This window comes from Ambystoma mexicanum, chromosome 5q (assembly GCF_040938575.1).
Source record: "Ambystoma mexicanum isolate Mex_15411 chromosome 5q, UKY_AmexF1_1, whole genome shotgun sequence".
NCBI lineage: Eukaryota > Metazoa > Chordata > Amphibia > Caudata > Ambystomatidae > Ambystoma > Ambystoma mexicanum.
In genome coordinates, this window is record NC_090933.1 from 1,351,239,249 (window position 1) to 1,351,264,288 (window position 25,040).

General features: G+C 48.1%; 1 protein-coding gene across 1 annotated transcript in view; it reads right to left on the bottom strand.

Moving 5' to 3' along the window:
* The window catches only part of LOC138498716 (uncharacterized), a 303,741-nt gene that overhangs the window by 277,810 nt on the left and 891 nt on the right, over positions 1-25,040 (bottom strand). Inside the window, exon 2 of the mRNA XM_069622358.1 lies at positions 22,127-22,243. Coding sequence (XP_069478459.1) covers positions 22,127-22,243 — 117 coding nt within the window. The remainder of the gene's footprint in view (positions 1-22,126; positions 22,244-25,040) is intronic.

Sequence of the window (25,040 nt, forward strand, 5' to 3'; positions counted from 1 at the left end):
GACTTCACACAGATGTACGGTGTATGCTACGGAACCTTGGCCAACCCACATGGTTTTTCACTTTGAGTTGCTCAGTGTATGCATGGGAAGACTTGCAAGACTTCCTAATCATATCAAACCAAAACAAAGAAGGGATAGACATAAAAATACCAGGAGAACTCTTCTCTCTTGACCCTGTAAATGTATCTAGGTACTTTCACCACTGCTTTATTGCCATGCTGCACTTCATCTGTAATAAAACAATTCCTCCCTTCGGAGAAGTGCAACACTTCTTTTGGAGAAAAGAATATCAATCCAGAGGAGCACCACACATCCACATTCTTTTTGTGGATAAACGATCATCCTAAATTTGGTCGGGACAGTGGTGCCACTGTTTTGCAGTTCATTCACAAATATGTAACCTGCGACTCCCCTTCAGAATGCACACATAGTGAACTACATACACAAATTCTACACCTCCAAAGACATAAATGTGGCAAATACTGTCAACGAAGATATAAAAACAAAGGCAGATACTACACCAAATGGCGCTTTGGTTTCAGCAAAAGGACAAGTAAACAGCTTCATGTCTTCTGCCAGACACAGTGTGAAAGGCAAATCACCTAAAAACACATACTACATTGAAAGAAGCAAAGCTTCAAAGTACATCAATGATTACAATGGAATTATTGCCTTCTTGTGGAATGCAAACATAGATATACAGTACATTGTAGACAATTCCACTGCTGTTGCACGTTATGTCACAATCTACTTAACCAAAGCTGAGAAAACAGAATAAAAAACCTCTGAGATGATATATCATCTGACAAAGCACTGTCACAAACATTGTACAGCATAAAAATGCTCTCCCATAGAGAATGTGGATACTACGAAGCTGCAGACCATTTAACAGGCACAGTCTTATTTGGCAAATCTGAAAACATAGTCTGGCTAAGCCTTGGTCCTGCTGCATCCAGAAAAAGAGTGCTCAAATTGTACCGAGATATAGAAACAATAGCCAAAAATGATCACAACAGCCAGGACATTTTGAAAAACAATTTATTAGACACGTACTACCCAAACAGAAGTTATGCTCTGGAAAACATGTGCCTATACCACATAGCCCAACATTTCTCATACAAGAATAATTTTAAACCAGATGAAAACAAGTTATATACATAGTTAAAACTTGTGAAGGTAGCCTGTTGAACTTAGTAAACCCAGATTAATGAATCATATAAAGCTATCATTTAAAACTCCTCAACATAGAGAACTTTACTAAACGTTCCTACTCCAACTTTTTAAACCATGGAGAAAAGAATATGATTCATTAGGCATCCATGACTCCTTTGAAGATGCGTTCAATGCACATAAAGCAGTATAACAAATATCAATTTCAAGCAATACAAAAACATGTTGGACAATGACCGCCAACAAGAGGAAGAAGTTGAAGCACAACTAAATGAACACACTTCTGAGGGCAGTAAACCGTCTGTTACAGGAAGCCAAGAACCACTTGGAGAGCTACTCATAGTAAATTAAGCAGAATTAACCATGAATGAAGTAGAAAACACCATGTGTCAATATGAAAAATCAGAAGAAAACTTTGCTCTGCTGAAATCACAACTCAATGATGAGCAATCTACTATTTTCCTAGAAGTAACTAAATAAACTGAACATGGTTTGCAGTATGAAAGTAAAATGTGTGGGTATCATCATTATAAACCTGCACTACTCTATGTCAGTGGCGAAGCTGGTTCAGTCAAAACATTCTTAATAAAAATCATCAGCAAATTCCTCCAAAAATGTACAAACAACAAGCTTTCAGCTGTTTAACCCACCCAAAGTTTTATCTGCCTACAGCATAGGAGGTGTTACTTTACACCGACTGTTGATCCTTCCATTAGAACACCAACACAAATGAGAGTAGTACAAACTTTCAACATAAGCTGCTATGGAGCTACGCAGAATTCTGAAGCAAATGAAAATTCTCCTAATAGATGAGGTGAGCATGGTCTCCAAAATAATGTTGGCTTTCATTCACCTCAGAATGCAAGAGGTCCTTAAAACAAAGTACAAATAACTCTTTGGAGGAAAACGCATTACAATTAACACCAGTGAAAGGTGAACCTATTTTTAAAACCTTAGGATTCAAACTGTGCTGTAACATACTTGGCAGCATAGGAAATGTAAATCCCTGGCAACATTTCCAATACAGAGAACTAACTCGAAACATGCATCAGTCTGCAGACCTCACCTATGCTAACATGTTCTTCTTTCTAAGTATGCACAATCTATCTTAAATAAATAAAATACATGAGCTGTATGGGCATGGCACATCTGCTCCTGATGTCATGGAAAAATTAGCACACAATGTGAAATGTATGTCCTTAATGCCAACCCTAGCAAGCTATACGCAATCAATGAGACAATGTTAAAAAAAGAAATGTAACCAATAGCGCATATTAACTCCACAGACAAACTGGAAGTGCACGGCATGACACTCCCTATGTGACAACAAACAACAGCACACCTGAATAGCTTAGAAAACTGGTTTGGAGAAAATGTTAACATTGTCTTTAAACTGTAGAGTAATTATGAAACGTAACCTTGACGTGGAGCAAGGTTTAGTTAATGGAGCACTTGGTAGAGTTGTTGGCTTCCAGACATATCCACATGACAACAACATTCAGTTTGTCAACATCCACTTTGATAAATATTCAGAAGTTAAAAGGATAGGGTGCTCAACAGCATGATTCCTTCTTTTCAAAGACATGTATGTACGCAGAGAGCAATTCTCTCAGCCTCTTGCATATGCAGGCACTATTCATGAATCACAAGGTTTAAGCCTTTGATCAGGCATTGATCGACATTGGCAGCATTTCTTTTAAGAAGGTATGAGTTACGTAGCACTATCATGTCTACGTACACTCAAAGGACTATTTATAGTCAGTGTTGATGCAAACAAGTCAAGACTGACATTCCTTGCATCGTGGAGTACAACAGACTATGTGCACTCTACGCACACCATCTCGATATGTACCCTGTTCCTCAAAAGAAAAACTTGTTAAAAGAAAAGTAATGCAAACAGAACTCCTGACAGTACCACAAAAGAAAGTGAAAGCAACTGCTACTCCATCAAGTAGCATCACCACAAAACTATGTAGCGCAAACCCAAGTGCACAGCCCAAACAAAGAGAAATATGTCTTCTAAAAAAGCAAGTGGAGGTCCAGAAAATGACACTGACGCAGAACTCTCTGGTCCATTTAAATTTTCAATACAACTGGTGTACATTGCTTTGCAAATGTGGCAATAAAATGTTCTGTTCCAATTGCCACCAATTGTGCAAAACATTTACTTTAACGGCAGAGACAAGTTGTGTTTGCAAATGCTCCTATTTGATAAAAATGCAACAAAGAATCCTGACAACATTTACAGTGTCTCAGGAATAAGGAAAGAATTGGAATACTGTGCGGAAATGGTAAGATTCACCATAAACACACAGGAAGATTCACAAGAATTTCTAATGTACTTACAATTGCTAGAAAGCAAAAATATACCTATAAATGAAATATTCCAGATTTCACATAAGTGGAAACATACATGCACTCTCTGCAACCATGTTGCGCAGGAGCAAGTCCCTAATGAACGATTTATGTATGTATCTATAGCTAGTTGTGAATTTATTCCATTTCAGCAGCTGGTGCAAAAGGCAAATCATGGCATATTATGTACTGTTTGCAATTCAGACAAACGTTCCACCATACACATAAAATCACATAGCCAATATGTAATAGTAATGCTTTTAAGATACATCGCAGATGGTACCAAAAACAACTGCAAGCTTACTAGCTTCACACGAGTGCAAGTATCGCTTGGCAAGAAAACCTTCACAGCAGTAGGCATAATCTACCAAACGGGTGCCACGACCAGTGCAGGTCACTATACTACATACATTAAAAAAAATGTGGGTGGTTTGAATGCAATGACACTTCCCATACTCTAAAACATAGATTGCTAGAAACTCTACCAAATGCATACTTAATGTTCCTTAAACCTAAATGTACTCACTGAGCTGTAAAACTATCATACGTTACTGCATGAGAGACACCTAAAGGTGTCTAAGTGCTAAAGAAAAATACTCTTCCAAACTGTAAAATAATAACAACTTAGAATACACCAAATAGTATATGACTACATACATAGTGCTACAATGCTGTTTATGAAATGGAGAACAGTATCAATATGGCAACAGATGTGCATGTTGTACATTTTACATTTTTGATAATGCTATGCAGTTTTTTCCCCAATGACCCAATGAGTATGCACACAGAAACAGCTGTGCGAAACAAGCACTAAACATTGTTTCATCCATAGTACTTAAAATGTACTGATTATGAGGGTCCACAAATGTAAGTCACTAACCTGTAAAACTATCAACTGTTAAAATACACCAACTGCTGTCTACTACACCCATACCACACAAATAATATACCAACTGGTATCTAACTGCACCCATAATACTGCAATATCACTTTCAAATAGTGAAATCCACCAGCCAGAATGAAAGTCCTTCAAAACGTACCCTTCAAGACACTTAAACTATCAACCGTCAGAATACGGCAACTGGTATCTGACTACATGCATAGTAGTGCAATATTACTTTGAATGGTGAAACTGCTAAAATACCCCTTCAGAAATGAAATTTAGAATATGCCAAATGGTATCTAAATGCACCCACAGTACTACAATGATATATACAATAGTAAAGCACTCAGAATGCACCAACAGGGCGCAAACTGCATTAAAGGATAGTCTTAAAAATTGCAAATTCGATAAACAGTTCGAATATACCAACTGATATCTAACTACAACCATACTACCACCACTTTCAAAAAGCAAAACACATACACCATTTCAATTCCTCCTACTGCACCAGTGCTTGTAAATGTACTAGGGCTTTTTTTAATCCTGCATGGATTTTTTTCCTGCAGATCCAATGATTATGCAACCAAATACAGCAACTGTGCAAAATGCCAAATTGTACTTGCAATGTACTAATTATGAGGGTCAACAAAGTACATGAATATGTGACATTGTGTGCAATGCAACATTGTGAAGTACCTTACCTAACATACTGTTTTTTTCACAGAGAAAGAAGCAAATATTTCTCCTGTATTACCATGTGCAACAAACGCAATCTGTGCCCACAATAGTACATCAACGAAAAGTACCATTTCCGCTTCAATGGTATTGTGTCACTGTGTTCCAAGAAGTGTAGACTGACTATACAGTATGTTTAATGACTATACACATATAATTATAATGCTTCTTTCAAATGGCCAAAGTCTATTTCTGTACACATATTAGTACAGTACTTGTGGCCACTGGCCAGATTCTTGGGTGCATGGCTGTATTATGCTGTGGTGGTTGTGGCCAGAGGCCACAACCCAAGTACAACAATTTGCCCTTAACTTCCCAATATAAACACCATCTGCAGATATTAAAGTAGACCACCAACCCTATCATGTTTCTCCAATTTCCCACCGAACACTCCCTACTGCAAATTGTTGGTTGCATGGCTGTATGACACTGCAGTTGTTCTGCCAGGGCCTAGATTCCTGTGTACATGGCCCATTTTTAACCTATACAAACATCCTCATATCATCTACATCCCACTCCCCTACCCTAATGAAACCTGCCTGCCTTCACCAGATAAGATGCCGCGCCCAAGGCCCTGTCCGTGGACTACTGCGGTGTCTGCGGACAGCCACGCTCCACACGCTCTTCTTCCACCTAAACAAATAATGATATCAACCATCTTTCAATCCCCCACCCTTCCCAGCCCCTCATCCCAACACCAGATACCCCAAAACATGTTTCCCAACCCTGTTCCCCACCGTAATATCCATGGACAGCCACGGTTATCCACAGATAGCACATGGCAGGCGTTTTGGAAAAATATGACGCACATTATGCTTTTCACCAGCCAATCAGTGGCTGAGTTTGATGTCCGCAGACATCACAGTGCCCTCCGGGCCAATTGGAGTCCTGTCTTTTTGAGACCTGCATTTTGCCTGTTCTAAAGACAACTACTGGATGGATGTACACCAGATTTACAAAAGCACGCTTTCGTAACCAAGCTACTGCTCCCGCCACCAATTTGGTGAAAATCCGTCCAGCGGTTTAGGCTGTAGGCATGAGAAAAAAAAATTGTCCATTGCGTCTATGGGAAAAAAAAGACATTTGGGACCCCCCTATAACTTTGCCCCCCTTGTAGAAACCTCACCAAACTTGCCAAAATAATTCAGAGTGGGCCATATAGATGTTTTGAAAGGTTTGGTAAGGATTTGTCCAGGGGGAGCAAAGTTATAAGCCACCCAAAAAGTGTTCTTCCTATGAGTTGAGCAATGTAACCATAACTACAGGGTAGCTACCGCAGGCCCTGTAATATATATATATATATATATAAAAAAAAATATATATATATTTTTTTTTTATAGAACCTTGATTGGACATTCCTTTATTTTGGAAACAGTAAAGGAGGCTGAAATGCTGCATCGGTTCCAGTGCACCATCTTGAAGGAGGCAACAGTAACCATCCCAATCCACCTCCAACGGTGCCACAAAGACCACCTGTGACCACAAGTCATAACAGTATGCCCCCTCCGAAGGATGGACGTCCCAGGATTACCAGGATGTAGGGCATGGAACTGACAGACCAAGCGAGGAGCATGAACAGCCGAGGCGGGTTCCCAAGAGTGACTGGCTGGGGTATACCCCTTCCAGTCCACCAAATACTACAGAGTGCTCCGATGATAACGGGAGATGCAATCTTGACAAGGAGGGCGGAAGCTGCAAGCGAAAGGCGGCCTTGCCCCCTAGTGCCACCACTCGAAATGGGCTGAAATAACGTGGGGACAGTTTGCAAGGGACAAGATGCCTGGGCACAAATCGCAAAGCCAGCCAGACCTTATCTCCAACTGAAATGTCCGGGGCAGAGGTCCGATGGCGGTCAGCAAAACGCTTGGCATGATCTTGTGCATCACGCAAAGCGACCTCAGCCGAACGGTGCCCGTGCTGAATGACCCGGATCAAACCATCTGTCAGGGAAGGACGTGGCAGAAGGAGTAGCCAACGGAAAACAGATAGGGTGAAATCATGTTGAACAAAAAAAAGGACTCGTACCTGTGGACGTATGAGAAGCATTCATTTATGAAAACTCTGCCATCCAGAGTAACTCCGCCCAGTTGTCCTGGGCTGCTGAAATGTAACATCTTAGGAATCCTTCCAAGGTCTGTTTCAAGCATTCATTTTGCCCATTTCTTTGAGGGTGAAACCCGGAGCTTAGAGCACAATCAATTTGCAGAATAGAACAGATGTGCTTCCAACACCTGGAGGTATAGTGACAACACCTGTCAGAGATGATAACGTAAGGGAGGCCATGCAACAAAAATATGCATTCAACAAACACATGTGCCATGCGGGAGGCTGTGGGAACCCCCAGGAGGGGCACAAAATGAGCCATCTTTGTGAATGAATCAATGGTTAACATCACAGCAATGTTAACCCGAGAGGGGGGAAAGTCTACAATAAAATCAGTGAATATGATTTGCCAGGGTCTGGTTGGTGGAGGCATCCTTGGCAAATTCCCTAAAGGGGCTGATCGTGGGTGTTTGGACTGTAAAAACACTGTGCATGAAGCTACATAATCTCTCACATCGGACAGCAACAAAGGCCACCAGAAATGTCTCTGAACAAGTTTGGCTGTGCTTCGGGAACCCCAGTGACCAGCTGCCATAGAATCATGCAGTAGGAATAACTAGCTGATTTTTCCTGAAGTAATGACCTCCTTGTTTAGTTAGTTGGTAACGTGCAAGAAGGTGGGGATAATCTACTTTGAAGGTTCTGCACTCCTGCCGGACTAGTTGCAAAAATCTGGAGACAGCATGGAAGAAAACCTCCTTCGGAAACAAAGGTTCAGGGCGAAAAAGTTAAATCTGAATGTGTTCTTTTTGGAACAATGCATCAGCTCGTAAATTAACTTTGTCTGGAATGAAAGTTAACACAATATAGTTGGCGGGAAAAGAAATGGGCACATTGTGTTTGTCTACTGTTCCTTGTCTGTGCGTATTGTAGGGCCCAGAGATTATGATGGTCAGTGCGTACTTCGATAGGATGTTGCACCCCCAAAATGAGATGTCTCCATTCCTCAAAAGAGCATTTGATGGCCAGTAGCTCCTTTTGAAAGACTGTATAATTTAATTCTGAGGAAGACAGGGTTTTTGAGAGATATGCCACGTGACATTCTGTTCGTTTTCTAACAAGAGGACCGCCCCTACAGCTTGGTGAGAAGCATCCGACTCAATGATAAACCTCTTGTTCTGGTCCAGGAGATAAGAATGGGGGCTGTAGTAAATCAATTCTTCAGATCCTCGCATGCTTGTTGAGCAGCACTAGACCAAACAAAGTGTACCCCTTTCTTCAGGAAAGAGGTCAATGGAAGAATGACTGTGGAAAATCCAGGAATAAATCACCTATAAAAGTTGGCAAACCCTAAGAAGCATTGAATATCCTTGATAGATGTTAAGGCGGGCTATTCCAACACAGAAGATACCTCTGCTGGGTCCATCTTCACTCCACTTGAAGATAAAATGTAACCCAGGTATGAGACACAGGAACAGTTGAATTCGCACTTCTCATGTTTGCAAAATAAATGATTACTTTGCAGTTGACCCATGACCTCCTGAGCATGTCATAGGTGTTCTTCTTGTGACTTAGAGAAGACTAGGATATCATCTAGGGAGATGATCACAAAATGGAGCAGTATGTCAGTAAACAGATGATCCATTAACCGCTGAAACATTGCAGGGGCATTGGCTAACCCGAAGGGCATCACGCAATACTCGAAATGCCCAAACGGGGTGTGGAAGGCAGTCTTCCACTCATCACCCGGGCAAATTCGTATCAGATGGTAAGCCCGCGCAGATCCAGTTTAGTATATATTGAGGACCCTTTGACTGCTTCCAATATATGCAGGATCAAGGGCATGGGATATCTGTCTGGGATGGTAATCTTGTTCATCCCTCTGAAATCTATACAAGGACGGAGCGCTGTGTTGTTTTTCTTCAGAAAAAAGAAGAGGGATGCTCCTGCAGGGAAGGAAGATTCCGCAATCAGCCCATTCTGAAGATTATTGTGAAGATATTCTTTAAGTACTTCCTTCTCTTTTGCTGATAAGATATACCTACTTCCAAAAGGGATTGACAGATTTGGGAGGAGATTAATAGCACAATCATCCCTTCAGTGAGGAGGAAGTTCTGAATATTCAGCTGTGGAAAAGACATCCTGATGAGTTTGGTAGGGTTCCAGGAATCCTTGAATCTGGTTTAAGATTGCGGTTTCAGTAACGTAGGACTGAACTGTAGAAGGTGTATGACGCCCTACTGCACCCTGGACTAAACAGTGGTAAATAGTGGGCAGTACAAAATGATGAACCTAAGAAGAGGTTTCGGGTGGTCCAATTGATGTGCGGATTATGGATTTGCACCCAAGGGAGACCCAATATGATCAGGTAACGGGCGGCCTTCATTATGTCCAACACAATTTCTTCTTTGTGGGTAAGAATCATCATGGTGACTGGTTGAGTCTGTTCCCGTATGGGTCCTGAGGTCCGAGTCCTGCTCTCCACTGATTCTACTGGGATGGAGACAAGTTTAGTCGATCAGGGTACTCTGTTGGTACTAGCCCATTTGTCATCAATGAAGTTCCCGGCTGCTCCACTGTCAATTAATGTAGAGACATTTTGTATAGTTTGGTTGTTCCAAATGAAAGACACCGATAATACTACCATGTGGAAATCCTGGATTTCGGTATGGTGAGATGACAAAGTACGAGTAGGGGAGCCCTTGGCTTGTTCCCGAATCATGGTTCCCCCCATGACAGGGCATTGGTATTTCCCTGGTGCAGAGGTGGAACAATAGGACAATTTTGAACAAGGTGTTCTTTGGACCCACAGTACATACATAGTCCAATGGTTCGTCTTCGAGCTCTTTCTTCAGAGAATAACGGGCCCCGTGCAGTTCCTAACTGCATTGGTTCATCTGGAGTAGCAGTCTTGTTGGCCTGAGAAGGATACTCTAGAAAGGCTCAAGGTGTCTTGAATCTTCTCTTTTCCTGATGACGCTCCTGGAGTCTATAATCCAGCTGCATGACTAATGCCACCATTTCAGCGAAGTTCCCTGGTTGAGGAACGCAAGAGACCTCAACCTTAAGTTCTTCAGATAGACCGCGATGAAATAATGTGATGAGGGCGTCATCTGGCCAAGGCAGTGTCAGCGGCCATTTGTTTAAATCGAGTAGTAAAAGTGAGTAGGTCTTGCGAACCCTGTTTGAAATCTAGAATGTGCTCTTGGCCAGACACAGTTATTTCTTGCCTCCCGAACATAGTTTGAAGGCTGTTCATAAAGGCCAGATAAGAATCCAATATAGGGTTGCAATTGGTAATTAAAAGGTTGGCCCATGCAAGAGCTGCCCCGGACAGGTTGGAAATCATATTGCCAACTTTATCCCTATCCGTGGGGAAGAAGGCAGCTTTGAATGTAAACTGAATTGTACATCCTTCCAGAAATTCTTTTAACTTATGTGGGTTACCATCACATTTACCCCCGGCTAGTGGTCCAGGAGGAAATTCGGAACAGCGGAGAGTTCTGACTAGCTGCTGCCTCAGTGCAGCGTTTTCTTGCTTCAGTTGCTGGCCCTCCGCCACAAGGGTTTGGATTGCATTTACCAACTGCTGAGTCTGGTCCATGGTGAGGCTTCCGAAAACAGGTGTTTCTTACTGTTAGCCTTATACAAATTTATGTCAAGAATAGCTTTTCTTCTAGGTTCATCGATAAAGTTGGAAGCCTCCTACCTGGATCGCTGCAGTGGGTGATGAGTGAAGAATCTTCCTGGTCTCCCTCAGCCTACCTGCAATGTCTCACAAGTAGGGTGTGGGATTCCAAGGAAACCCTCTGGGGCAGAAAACCCTGTTGTAGCAGATGGCTCACTGCTCTGCTGACTTGCAGGTCTGCTGAACGCTGTAGCGGTTGTCTAGGAAACTGAACAGTGTCCGTTTCGGACTGCTAATCAAAAGTGCGGGAGACAGGTTCCACAGGGAAACTATATGTGTAAATATGACAATATTTCTGACTAGTATGAATATATATAAGTACTACCTTCTTGGCTAGGATCTGATGTGATGTGGAGGGCGGCAGGCTGACAGCCAGAAACAGAAGGCAGAAATGCTTGTGTGCGGCCCCATCACTGACAAAGGGAAAGAAACAATGTTAATGGAGAGATGTGTAGAGGAGAGGAGGATAGGTAGAAGGAACATTTTCTAGATTGCGAACTCACGAGGATGATCCACGGGGAGCGTAGCAACGCAACGGTGTCCAGTCCTAGCTGCTTCATAACTGTGCAAAGGCACCAGGGGCGGAACCAGACGAGGTGAAACAGTGCAGGAGACTGAAATGCTGCATCAGTTCCAGTGCGCCATCTTGGAGGAGGCAATAGTAACCAACCCAATCCGCCTCCAACAGTGCCACAAAGACCACCTACAACCACGGGTCATAACACATACACACACTAATTATTAACAAGGTCTGACAGAACCCCTGCATCTTCACAGATCCTATCCGCTTCCCGCATATAGACAATGTCGCATCACTGTGATATTGACATCCCTGCAGGACACACACAATGGCAATGCATGTCCTCAAATACCAGGCAGGTCCACACCTTGGGGGTGGCCTCTGTTACCTCCTCCCCCTTCAATATATGTGGTCATGCTGCTACCAGCAACTGCTGGGGTGGCTCTAGCAAATGTGAGCAAGCAATGGATAAGGAGGGTGAGCTAAAGTGGACGCGATATAAGATGGTCATATTGGCCTTGTGACAATCCTACAGTGCAAGTGCATGACAAGTGATAGGTGCAGGAGGGAGGGGGTAAAGGGAGAAGTGCAGGAGTGGAGTGCCCACAAGGGTGGGAGCGGGCAAGCGTTGGGTGGGCCAAGGCGGCAAGTGCCTGAGGAAAAGGGGGAAAGGGGGGATGAGTGTGCTGGATTGTGAGGACCAGATTGGGTTAGTCCGGGAAAGGGAGCCTGAGGGCAAGTGCTGGCAAGGGATGCTGGGGGGACTGGTAGGGGATGGTGTGGCCCCTGTATGACTCTGAAGAGACGAGTCCCCAGTTGCAGCAGCAGAAGGAGAGTTAGCACAGGAGTGAGAGAGGGAAGGAAGAGGAGAAAAGGAAGTCTTGAGAAGTTTCCTGAACTTAAGAAGATCCAGCGCAAGTCTGAGTGGGGGGGGTGGGCATTCCAGAGGGTGGAGTCAGCCGAGGAAAGGCATCTACCTCCCACTCTCTGCTTGGTAAAACGTTTGACCTGCAGCGAGCTGGAGCTAGAGGAACAAAGGACTCTGGCCAGGTGGTATTTAGGGAGGGAGAGCTGGATGTAGAGAGGCCCCAGGCCCCGGATAGCCTTGTGGATGATGCAAAGGGATAAAAGTAATGACGCTGAACTGGCACAACTTCCAGATGTACACATTTTATTTTTAATTCCGATGAACTTGAAGGGCAATGCAAGTTATGCAATCGCTGCCAAAGTTATACAATTAAAAACTGGAGTACAGCATGTGTTCAACCACACGTCCCTCCACTCACTACTGAAGGGTAGTCCTACTTTTGTGTTGGCAACCACTGTCAAATTGTAGTCCTTAATTTTAAGTTGCTTACCTGTCCACATTTTTTAACTTGAAAACAGCGGTGCTACATATAGAAGAACCTACTGTCCCTCCTGCTTAGCCCCTGCTTCTCACACATTCCAGGACAGCGTCAGAGGAAGCAGTAGATGGGAAGATTAGCGAAAGTCCAGAAGTTCAGACAGAGGAAGAGGCAGAAGGTGAGAGAGACGGTGTGAGAGGGAGAGAGTTATAGAGTTAAGGGCAGGGAGAGGAGACAGCTGTGAGGGAAAGCGAGGGAGGCAGAGAGAATGAGGGAGATGGATTGTGTGTGTTAGAGAACAAGAGAAAGGGACTGGTGAAAACGAGCGATGGTGAATGAGAATAGGAGTGAGTGAGAGAGAGAATAAGAAAGTGGGAGAGAGTGAACAAGAGAAAATGAGAAAGAGAATGAGAGAGAGCATGAGCGAGAGCAAGAGAGAATGAGAGTGTTGGAGAGTAGAAAGTAATATGGCATGCCGGGTACAGGGGGGTTGTATTGAGAGTAATATCAAATCCATGTTGCCCCCACCAGTGTCATACCTCTGCTTGCATCTGATGTTGATGCAGGCGAAGAGGCGTGCATTCCATTGGGTCCATTATAGGAATCATTGACATGGCATTCATCATGCATGTGCATGGCGGGCAGCATAGGAAACCATTGGCATGACATTCATCATGCAGGTGCATTGCATCCAGCCTAGGATTCCATTGGCATGGCAATCATCATGCATGTGCATGGCATCCAGCATAGAATGTGCATGCATGTGCATGGCATCCAGCCTAGGAATCCATTGGCATGACATTCATCATGCATGTATTTGTATTTGTATTTGTATTTGTAATTTTATATAGCGCTTTAATCCAAAGCACTTCACATAAAACAACTTGAATACATTAGAAGTAGTAGGTACAAGTCATGAGTCAAATCATCATGAACAGGAAGTAGAACAATTTGCCAAGATTATATATAACATTAAGAAGCTGGGTTGGGGTAGAAAGTAGTGAAGAATTGTCAGGAGGGAGGATGAAGTAGGTGGGATTTTAAGGAAGAGCGGAAGGAAGAGAATGAAGAGATAGAGCGGATAGGGAGAGGTAAGGAGTTCCAATGAAGAGGGCCAAGGAGTTGGAAGGATCAGAAACGGGAATGGGCACAAGGAGGGGGAGGGACAATGAGAAGGAAGTGATCAGCAGAATGGAGGGGGTGAGAGGAAGAGTAGAAAGAAAGGAGGGATGAGAGGTAGGGAGGGGCAAGATCATGAAGACATTTGAAGACAATACAGAGGAAGTTAAATTTGAGTTGGGAATGAAAGGGGAGCCAACCAAGAGAGGAAAGCGAAGAGGAGATGGAGTCATGAGGAGAAAGGGAGCAGAGAGTGTGTATTGCAGAATGGTAGAGGGATGTGAGGGGGCAAGATGAGAGGTATGGAGGCCAAAGAGAAGAGCTGAGCAGTAAAAGAGACAAGAAAAGATGAGGGAAGAAATGAAAAGTTTCGTGGCATGGAAGGTGAGGGAAGAACGGATTTTGCGGACATTGAAAAGGTGGAAGCGACAAGCATGTGAGGTAAGGGAGATATGGCGGGTAAAGGAGGGATTAGAAACATAGTGGAGGCTTAAGTTGTGGGCAGAGGCAGAGAAGGGAGTAGAGCAGGAGGAAAGAGGGTGTGAGGAGGAGGAGAAGGGGGAGGAAGGGTGTTAGCTGGAAAGAATAAGACCTCGTTTTGTCCGTGATTAGGGTGAGAAAGTGGGAGGACATCCAGTTTTTGATCGCAGTAAGACAGGAAGAGAGTTTGAGGTGGATGTCAAGAGTAAAGGAAGAGAAGGAGAGGAAAAGTTGGGTGTCGTCAGCGTAGAGATGGTAAGAGATATCAAACGAAGAGATGATAGGGGCTAGAAAGGAGGTATAAAGTGAGAAGAGGAAAGGGCCGAGCACAGAGCCTTGGGGGACACCAAAGTCAAGGGAGTGAGTAGGGGAGGAGTGGCCACCCTATGAGACAGCAAAGGATCAGTTGGAAAGGTAGGAGGAAAACCAGTTGAGGACAGAGTCTTTGAGGCCAAAAGAAGAGAGAGTGATGAGAAGTAAGGGGTGGTCGACGGTGTCAAAGGCGGCATAAAGGTCAAAGAGAATGTGTATGGAATAGTGTTTGCAGTAGCGAGCAGTGAGGAGGGAATTGAGAACTGAGATGAGAGCGGTTTCAGTGGAATGTTTAAGGCGAAATTCGTATTGAGTAGGGGGGAGGAGAGAGAGGTTGAAGATGAATGCAGAGAGTTGGGAGTAGACTAGACGTTCCAGGAGCTTAGAGAGGAATGGTAAAAGAGAGATGGGACAAAGTTGGAAGTCAGAAGGGGGTTAGTAGAGGGTTTTTTCAGGATAGTGATGATAGTAGCATGTTTGAAGGTGGTGGTACAACAGGTGTTGAAGAAAGAGGTGAGATAGGGTATGTGGAGGGGGTAGATTTTGAGAATTATGGGGGTGGGAAGTGGATCAGAGGGGGCAGCAATGGGGTGCGTTGTAGATAGGAGGAGGGAAACGTCAGAGTGAGTCACAGGGGAGAAATTAGACATAAAGATGGAAGGGAAGGAGGGAGATGGGGAGGGGGAGAGTAAGAGGGGGAGTGCAGAATGTTTTGTCGTAAGGAGAGTATCTTAGAGGAGAAGAAGTCAGAAGTTGACAGAGGAGAGGTGGAAGAGTGGTCAGGAGTGGGAGGGGAAAGAAGGCGAGTTAAGGTTTGCAAGATACATCGAGGGTGAGAGGATTGAGAGTGGAGAAGGTTAGAGAGGTAGGATTGTTTGGCTGAGGAAAGTCAAGAGTCGTAGATCGAGTGGTAGGAGAAATAGGGGGCTTGGTTAGCTAAAGAGCGGTGATTAAGCCAACGTCATTCAAGGTGACAGAGAAAGAGGCACATAGGCAGAAGGTGGGGGGAAAGCCAGGGTTGGCAGGGTTTGCAGGAGGGGTGAAAGGTGGAGAGAGGGTGAAGTTGATCAAGACTGGAAGAGAGGGATATGGATAGAGTGGATAAGGCTTCATTAGCAGAGAGAGTAGAAAAGTAAGGGAGAGGAGGGAGGGAGGAGGTACAGGTATCATAGAAGAGAGAGGGGTTCAAGTTACAGAGGACCCCTTGAGTAAAAGAGGTGGAGGAAGAGGGGGAGGGGGAGGAGAGACAGGGGAGTGAGGGAAAGTGAGAGTAAAGCGTGGTCGGAGAGATAGCTGGGGAGGGAAGAGACAGGAGAGGGGGAGAGGGAAGAGACAAAGATTAGATCACGATTGGAGCCAGAAATGTGAGTAGGAGAAGTAGGGAGCGGGGTGAGAAGATAGGAGTCGAGAAGAGAGAAAAGAGGGGAGGATTGGCGGGAGGAGGAAAGATTAAGGTTAAAGTCGTCTAGTACAGTCAGGGGCGAGGGGGTGGAAGAGATGAGGGAGAGGAGGAGGTCAAGGTCATCATAAAATGAGGTGAGGGGCCAGGTGGGTGGTAGATAATTAGAAAGGATATGGCATGGGGAGAGGTGAAAGATTTGTATAGGTATTCAAATAAGGGGAGATGGGAAGAGATGTAGGACAGGGAGAAGACAGGCATTTAGGGTGAAAGAGAAGACCGATTCCACTGCCACGGCCAGAGGGACAGGGGACATGAGTAAAGGAGGAGGAGGAGGAAGTGAGAGAAGCAGGTACTGTAGAGTTGAAGGAAGGAATCTAGGTTTTGGTAATACAAATGAATTGAAGATGTGGCCGTAGAAACAAGTCAAGTACAGCGGTAGTTTTATTGCAAAGGGATCTGGCATTCCAAAGGGCGATGTTGAAGATGCTAGAGGGTTCAATCAAGGGGGGGTAGATGAGGCTGGGGCAGTGATTTAGGGTGGATCGGTATTGGGACGAACAGGGATGAGTGGGGGAGGGGACGTTGAGTGTGGAAAGGGTCATAATGAAAAGGCAAAGGAATTTGAGAAAGGGCAGGGAGGTAATATGGGGGAAGGGATGAGAGAGGGAAGGATAAGAAAGAGGGGGAGTGACAGGTGGGTTCTCGCATAACCGGGAGAGCAGTAGGAGCTGGTGGAGGCGTAAGAGAAGTAGGAGAGAAATAGGAGAACTAGAGAGCAGCTGCATGGGGTGTTGGGAGGTGAAGTCTTAAGAGATTAGGGGCACAGTGCAGAGGGAGAGGAAATTAGATTCGGACAATGGCAGGTCCGAGTGTGACAGTGCAGCAGGGACAGCTAGAACATGTGTAATACACAAGGAGAGGGGCTCAACTTCAGTTGGTGGTGGGGCTCAAAGTGCCTGGGTGCAGGATAGGGGTGCACAGCACTTAACACTGAAGGGCCAGGGGTTCAGTACACAGGCTGAGGAGCCGTGGAAAAGAGGGTCCACAGAGGATGTGCAATACAGACGCGTCATTAGACTGAGTATCTAAGAGGAGGAAGCATGCTAATGCACTCCAAGAGCAGGGGGGACAATGAACAGGGGAGAGTGGAGAGAAGGCACCGTGAGGCGGAGTCTTGCTGGGTGCACTCCGTGGTGGAGCTTAGGCAATCGGCACTTAGGCAGTCCATGGTCGCACTTAGGCAATGGCTGGGATGTGAGGTCCTGTGCAGGCACAGAGAGGAGGAGGCTAGCTGGGTGCAGTCCGTGGTGGAGCTTAGGTAATCGCTGGGGTGTAGGAACCCGTGCAGGTCAGGTGGACAGGGGAAGAGTGGAGAGAAGGCACCGTGAGGCGGAGTCTTGCTGGGTGCACTCCGTGGTGGAGCTTAGGCAATCGGCACTTAGGCAGTCCATGGTCGCACTTAGGCAATGGCTGGGATGTGAGGTCCTGTGCAGGCACAGAGAGGAGGAGGCTAGCTGGGTGCAGTCCGTGGTGGAGCTTAGGTAATCGCTGGGGTGTAGGAACCCGTGCAGGTCAGGTGGACAGGGGAAGAGTGGAGAGAAGGCACCGTGAGGCGGAGTCTTGCTGGGTGCACTCCGTGGTGGAGCTTAGGCAATCGGCACTTAGGCAGTCCATGGTCGCACTTAGGCAATGGCTGGGATGTGAGGTCCTGTGCAGGCACAGAGAGGAGGAGGCTAGCTGGGTGCAGTCCGTGGTGGAGCTTAGGTAATCGCTGGGGTGTAGGAACCCGTGCAGGTCAGGTGGACAGGGGAAGAGTGGAGAGAAGGCACCGTGAGGCGGAGTCTTGCTGGTTGCACTCCGTGGTGGAGCTTAGGCAATTGGCACTTAGGCAGTCCGTGGTCGCACTTAGGCAATGGATGAGATGTGAGGTCCTGTGCAGGCACAGAGAGGAGGAGGCTAGCTGGGTGCAGTCCGTGGTGGAGCTTAGGTAATCGCTGGGGTGTAGGAACCCGTGCAGGTCAGGTGGACAGGGGAAGAGTGGAGAGAAGGCACCGTGAGGCGGAGTCTTGCTGGTTGCACTCCGTGGTGGAGCTTAGGCAATCGGCACTTAGGCAGTCCATGGTCGCACTTAGGCAATGGCTGGGATGTGAGGTCCTGTGCAGGCACAGAGAGGAGGAGGCTAGCTGGGTGCAGTCCGTGGTGGAGCTTAGGTAATCGCTGGGGTGTAGGAACCCGTGCAGGTCAGGTGGACAGGGGAAGAGTGGAGAGAAGGCACCGTGAGGCGGAGTCTTGCTGGGTGCACTCCGTGGTGGAGCTTAGGCAATCGCTGGGGTGTAGGAACCCATGCAGGTCAGGTAGACAGGGGAAGAGTGGAGAGAAGGCACCGTGAGGCGGAGTCTTGCTGGTTGCACTCCGTGGTGGAGCTTAGGCAATTGGCACTTAGGCAGTCCGTGGTCGCACTTAGGCAATGGCTGGGATGTGAGGTCCTGTGCAGGCACAGAGAGGAGGAGGCTAGCTGGGTGCAGTCCGTGGTGGAGCTTAGGTAATCGCTGGGGTGTAGGAACCCGTGCAGGTCAGGTGGACAGGGGAAGAGTGGAGAGAAGGCACCGTGAGGCGGAGTCTTGCTGGTTGCACTCCGTGGTGGAGCTTAGGCAATTGGCACTTAGGCAGTCCGTGGTCGCACTTAGGCAATGGCTGGGATGTGAGGTCCTGTGCAGGCACAGAGAGGAGGAGGCTAGCTGGGTGCAGTCCGTGGTGGAGCTTAGGTAATCGCTGGGGTGTAGGAACCCGTGCAGGTCAGGTGGACAGGGGAAGAGTGGTGAGAAGGCACCGTGAGGCGGAGTCTTGCTGGTTGCACTCCGTGGTGGAGCTTAGGCAATCGGCACTTAGGCAGTCCGTGGTCGCACTTAGGCAATGGCTGGGATGTGAGGTCCTGTGCAGGCACAGAGAGGAGGAGGCTAGCTGGGTGCAGTCCGTGGTGGAGCTTAGGTAATCGCTGGGGTGTAGGAACCCGTGCAGGTCAGGTGGACAGGGGAAGAGTGGAGAGAAGGCACCGTGAGGCGGAGTGTTGCTGGGTGCACTCCGTGGTGGAGCTTAGGCAATCGCTGGGGTGTAGGAACCCATGCAGGTCAGGTGGACAGGGGAAGAGTGGAGAGAAGGCACCGTGAGGCGGAGTCTTGCTGGTTGCACTCCGTGGTGGAGCTTAGGCAATTGGCACTTAGGCAGTCCGTGGTCGCACTTAGGCAATGGCTGGGATGTGAGGTCCTGTGCAGGCACAGAGAGGAGGAGGCTAGCTGGGTGCAGTCCGTGGTGGAGCTTAGGTAATCGCTGGGGTGTAGGAACCCGTGCAGGTCAGGTGGACAGGGGAAGAGTGGAGAGAAGGCACCGTGAGGCGGAGTCTTGCTGGTTGCACTCCGTGGTGGAGCTTAGGCAATTGGCACTTAGGCAGTCCGTGGTCGCACTTAGGCAATGGCTGGGATGTGAGGTCCTGTGCAGGCACAGAGAGGAGGAGGCTAGCTGGGTGCAGTCCGTGGTGGAGCTTAGGTAATCGCTGGGGTGTAGGAACCCGTGCAGGTCAGGTGGACAGGGGGAGAGTGGAGAGAAGGCACCGTGAGACGGAGTCTTGCTGGTTGCACTCCGTGGTGGAGCTTAGGCAATTGGCACTTAGGCAGTCCGTGGTCGCACTTAGGCAATGGCTGGGATGTGAGGTCCTGTGCAGGCACAGAGAGGAGGAGGCTAGCTGGGTGCAGTCCGTGGTGGAGCTTAGGTAATCGCTGGGGTGTAGGAACCCGTGCAGGTCAGGTGGACAGGGGAAGAGTGGAGAGAAGGCACCGTGAGGCGGAGTCTTGCTGGTTGCACTCCGTGGTGGAGCTTAGGCAATCGGCACTTAGGCAGTCCGTGGTCGCACTTAGGCAATGGCTGGGATGTGAGGTCCTGTGCAGGCACAGAGAGGAGGAGGCTAGCTGGGTGCAGTCCGTGGTGGAGCTTAGGTAATCGCTGCGGTGTAGGAACCCGTGCAGGTCAGGTGGACAGGGGAAGAGTGGAGAGAAGGCACCGTGAGGCAGAGTCTTGCTGGGTGCACTCCGTGGTGGAGCTTAGGCAATCGCTGGGGTGTAGGAACTCGTGCAGGTCAGGTGGACAGGGGAAGAGTGGAGAGAAGGCACCGTGAGGCAGAGTCTTGCTGGGTGCACTCCGTGGTGGAGCTTAGGCAATCGGCACTTAGGCAGGGTGTCCACCCTGGTGGCCGTAGGTGAACACCGCCCTGTCAGCGTCTGTGTGGGCCGGATGGTGAGCCGCTGAGGAAGAGGGGCGCGGGAGCTGTCCGCTTAGGTGGCTGTCAGGAGCAGGTATGTCTGGAGGCACACGTCGATTCCCAGCGGATACCAGGCTCAGGGCGGCGGGGGCCAGCTGGAAGTAGGCCGTAGCACTCGGGCGGATGCAGTGCGCTCGGGACCCGTGCAGTCAAAGCATTAAAGGAGCTTGGCAGACCAGGCCAGTGCCAAGTAGGCGACACGCTGGGTGCCACCACCGTGCAGACAGTTCCTGTGCGGCACAGACGATGAGCCCCTGGGTGTGTGGGGCGCGGGGCAGAGGGGGGCCAGGCGGCACTGTCCAGTAAGCCGCGGAACCAGCAGTCAAAGATGGAGCGCAGTGAAGGCTCTGAGAGGCAGGCTTGCAGGAGTAGAGCGTCGCAGAATTCGAGTGAACGCTGTGCTGATAAATCCGGAGCAATGATGGGAAAAGCCCCTGGAGGTATGGAGTACAGATGGATGATAGGATGGGGGTGGGGGGCCTGGCTGCTCAGACAGTGCGATGTAGGCGATCTGCAAACAGCTGCAGATCTTGAGCTGGCTTGGTGCACGATCACGGACCGTTGAAACGTAGACGAGCTCACTGCATTAAGAAGAGTGGAGGTGGGAGGAACGAGACCCACGGGCTGCCTTCTGGTGAAACCAGTTAGCAGTTCTTGAAGGAACTTGGACTGCAGCTGCCTGGGGTGCCAATGAGTAGGATCGTAAAGTGGGGGCTCGGGAAAATTGTGATAAGTACTGATCTCAATCAGTTGAATCATGTGTGTGCCATTTAGCATATGACTCCATTGGCATGGCATTCGTCATGCATGTGCATTGCATCCAGCCTAGGAATCCATTGGCATGGCATTCGTCACGCATGTGCATGGCATCCAGCCTAGGAATCCAGTGCCATGGCATTCGTCACGCATGTGCATGGCATCTAGCCTAGGAATCCATTTAGGAATCCATTGGCATGGCATTCATCATGCCTGTGCATTGCATCCAGCCTAGGAATCCATTGGCATGGCATTCGTCACGCATGTGCATGGCATCCAGCCTAGGAATCCAGTGCCATGGCATTCGTCACGCATGTGCATGGCATCCAGCCTAGGAATCCAGTGCCATGGCATTCGTCACGCATGTGCGTGGCCTGGCGTCCAGCCTAGGAATACATTTAGGAATCCATTGGCATGGCATTCATCATGCCTGTGCATGGCGTCCAGCTTAGGAATCCATTGGCATTGGCGGGTACGCATGTCATGCATCATGCATGTGCATGGCGGGCAGCATTAGCTCTTGTGTTACTGGCTAGGATGAAACAAATGCCCTTGGATAGGGTCTGCCCACAATACCATACTGTGTGTCCTCTCCCAGTACTAAACAGTCACAATCTCACTGAAATGGCGCGGGTCCTTTCCGTGAGTTTGACACCGCACCTGCGGTGAGCACATGCCTGATCTGTTGGTTTCTCGTTGGGTTCGAGCGCTAGGCTTTCCTTTCCTATTTATCTGAGGTGGTCCCACGGTATATGAGGCATGCAAAGGCTGGTCCTATCTAGATACCCTACGGTGGACCACCTAGAGCAGAGGGCTGCAACCTTCGGCTCTTCAGATGTTTCGGACTACCACTACCATGATCCCTCATCATTGACTATACTGGCTAGTGCTAGTCAGAGTTGTAGTCCAACACATCTGGAGAGCCACAGGCTGCAGACCCCTGCCCTAGAGAGAAGGCCAGTGCTTCTGATGTGGAAAGTGTGTGCAGTGCCAGCACCTCCTTACCTCCGGATGTAGCCGTCACTGTCATGCAGTAGGCACTTGATGATGGGCAGATGGTTGGGTTGTTGCAGGCAGCAGTGTTGGTAGTTGCATCGCATGTGTAGCATACCAAGGATTGTGCTGTAAAAGATCGACACAACACATGCTTAGAAATTGAATTTGTTTTTAGAGATGAGTGTAAAAAATCGATCTGACACACCAAGAAACAAAACAAAAACACAAGACCAGATAACTGCACTTATAAGGACTGATTCAAGACAAACGATTAAGAACACAGCAAAGTAGACACATGTCACATGCTCCTGCACATCTAAGATGATATAGATTATAGGGACCATGGGAATATCATGTTAACATTACCCACCCAAAGGTGAAGCCCTCCCGTGACCCCTTCACCTGCAAAGGAACATTGATAAGGAGTGCATCTAGCTTGTGAGTGGTGATGAGGTCAGCAGTGTCTGCTGCATGTGATAGAGCAGGGTGAGCATTGCAGCGTGTGAGCTTGTGTGCATGTTGGTGGTGGAGTGTGGCTGGTGATGAGTGGGATGAGGCATCTAGCTTGTGAGTGGTGATGAGGTCAGCAGTGTCTGCTGCATGTGATAGAGCAGGGTGAGCATTGCAGCGTGTGAGCTTGTGTGCATGTTGGTGGTGGAGTGTGGCTGGTGATGAGTGGGATGAGGCATCTAGCTTGTGAGTGGTGATGAGGTCAGCAGTGTCTGCTGCATGTGATAGAGCAGGGTGAGCATTGCAGCGTGTGAGCTTGTGTGCATGTTGGTGGTGGAGTGTGGCTGGTGATGAGTGGGATGAGGCATCTAGCTTGTGAGTGGTGACGAGGTCAGCAGTGTCTGCTGCATGTGATAGAGCAGGGTGAGCATTGCAGCGTGTGAGCTTGTGTGCATGTTGGTGGTGGGGTGTGGCTGGTGATGAGTGGGATGAGGCATCTAGCTTGTGAGTGGTGATGAGGTCAGCAGTGTCTGCTGCATGTGATAGAGCAGGGTGAGCATTGCAGCGTGTGAGCTTGTGTGCATGTTGGTGGTGGAGTGTGGCTGGTGATGAGTGGGATGAGGCATCTAGCTTGTGAGTGGTGATGAGGTCAGCAGTGTCTGCTGCATGTGATAGAGCAGGGTGAGCATTGCAGCGTGTGAGCTTGTGTGCATGTTGGTGGTGGAGTGTGGCTGGTGATGAGTGGGGTGTGGCATCTAGCTTGTGAGTGGTGACGAGGTCAGCAGTGTCTGTTGCATGTGGTAGAGTGGGGTGACATTGAAGAGCTTGAGCTTGTGTGCATGTTGGAGGTGGAGTGTGGCTGGTGATGAGTGGGCTGTGGCTTCTAGCTTGTGAGTGGTGACTACATCAGGAGTGTCTGTTGCATGTGGTAGAAAGTGGTGAGCATTGAAAAGCTTGTGCTTGTGTGCATGTTGGAGGTGGAGTGTGGCTGGTGATGAGTGGGCTGTGGCTTCTAGCTTGTGAGTGGTGACGAGGTCAGCAGTGTCTGTTGCATGTGATAGAGCAGGGTGAGCATTGCAGCGTGTGAGTTTGTGTGCATGTTGGAGTGTGGCTGGTGATGAGTGGGATGTGGCATCTAGCTTGTGAGTGGTGACGAGGTCAGCGGTGTCTGTTGCATGTGGTAGAGTGGGGTGAGCATTGAAGAGCTTGAGCTTGTGTGCATTTTGGAGGTGGAGTGTGGCCGGTGATGAGTGGGATGTGGCATCTAGCTTGTGAGTGGTGATGAGGTCAGCAGTGTCTGTTGCATGTGGTAGAGAGAGGTGACCATTGAAGAACTTGAGCTTGTGTGCATTTTGGTGGTGGAGTGTGGCTGGTGATTAATGGGTTGCGTCATCTAGCTTGTGACTGGTGATGAGGTCAGCAGTGTTTGCTGCATGTGGTGGAGCGGGGTGAGCATTGCAGCGTGTCAGCTTGTGTGCATGTTGGTGGTGGAGTGTGGCTGGCGATGGATGTGGCATCTAGCTTGCGAGTGGTGATGAGTTCAGCAATGTCTGCTGCATGTGGTGGAGCGGGGTGAGCATTGAAGAACTTGAGCTTGAGTGCATGTTGGAGGTGGAGTGTGGCTGGTGATGAGTGGGATGTCGCATTTAGCTTGTGAGTGGTGATGAGGTCAGCAGTGTCTGCTGCATGTGGTGGAGCGGGGTGAGCATTGAAGAACTTGAGCTTGAGTGCATGTTGGAGGTGGAGTGTGGCTGGTGATGAGTGGGATGTCGCATTTAGCTTGTGAGTGGTGATGAGGTCAGCAGTGTCTGCTGCATGTGGTGGAGCGGGGTGAGCATTGCAGCGTGTCAGCTTGTGTGCATGTTGGTGGTGGAGTGTGGCTGGCGATGGATGTGGCATCTAGCTTGCGAGTGGTGATGAGGTCAGCAGTGTCTGCTGCATGTGGTGGAGCGGGGTGACCTTGAAGAACTTGAGCTTGTGTGCATTTTGGAGGTGGAGTGTGGCTGGCGATGAGTGGGATGTGGCATCTAGCTTGTGAGTGGTGACGAGGTCAGCAGTGTCTGTTGCATGTGGTAGAGAGGGGTGAGTATTGCAGAGCATGAGCATGTGTGCATTTTGGAGGTGGAGTGTGGCCGGTGATGAGTGGGATATATCATCTATCTTGTGAGTGGTGATGAGTTCAGCAATGTCTGCTGCATGTGGTGGAGCGGGGTGAGCATTGAAGAACTTGAGCTTGAGTGCATGTTGGAGGTGGAGTGTGGCTGGTGATGAGTGGGATGTCGCATTTAGCTTGTGAGTGGTGATGAGGTCAGCAGTGTCTTCTGCATGTGGTGGAGCGGGGTGAGCATTGCAGCGTGTCAGCTTGTGTGCATGTTGGTGGTGGAGTGTGGCTGGCGATGGATGTGGCATCTAGCTTGTGAGTGGTGACGAGGTCAGCAGTGTCTGCTGCATGTGGTGGAGCGGGGTGAGCATT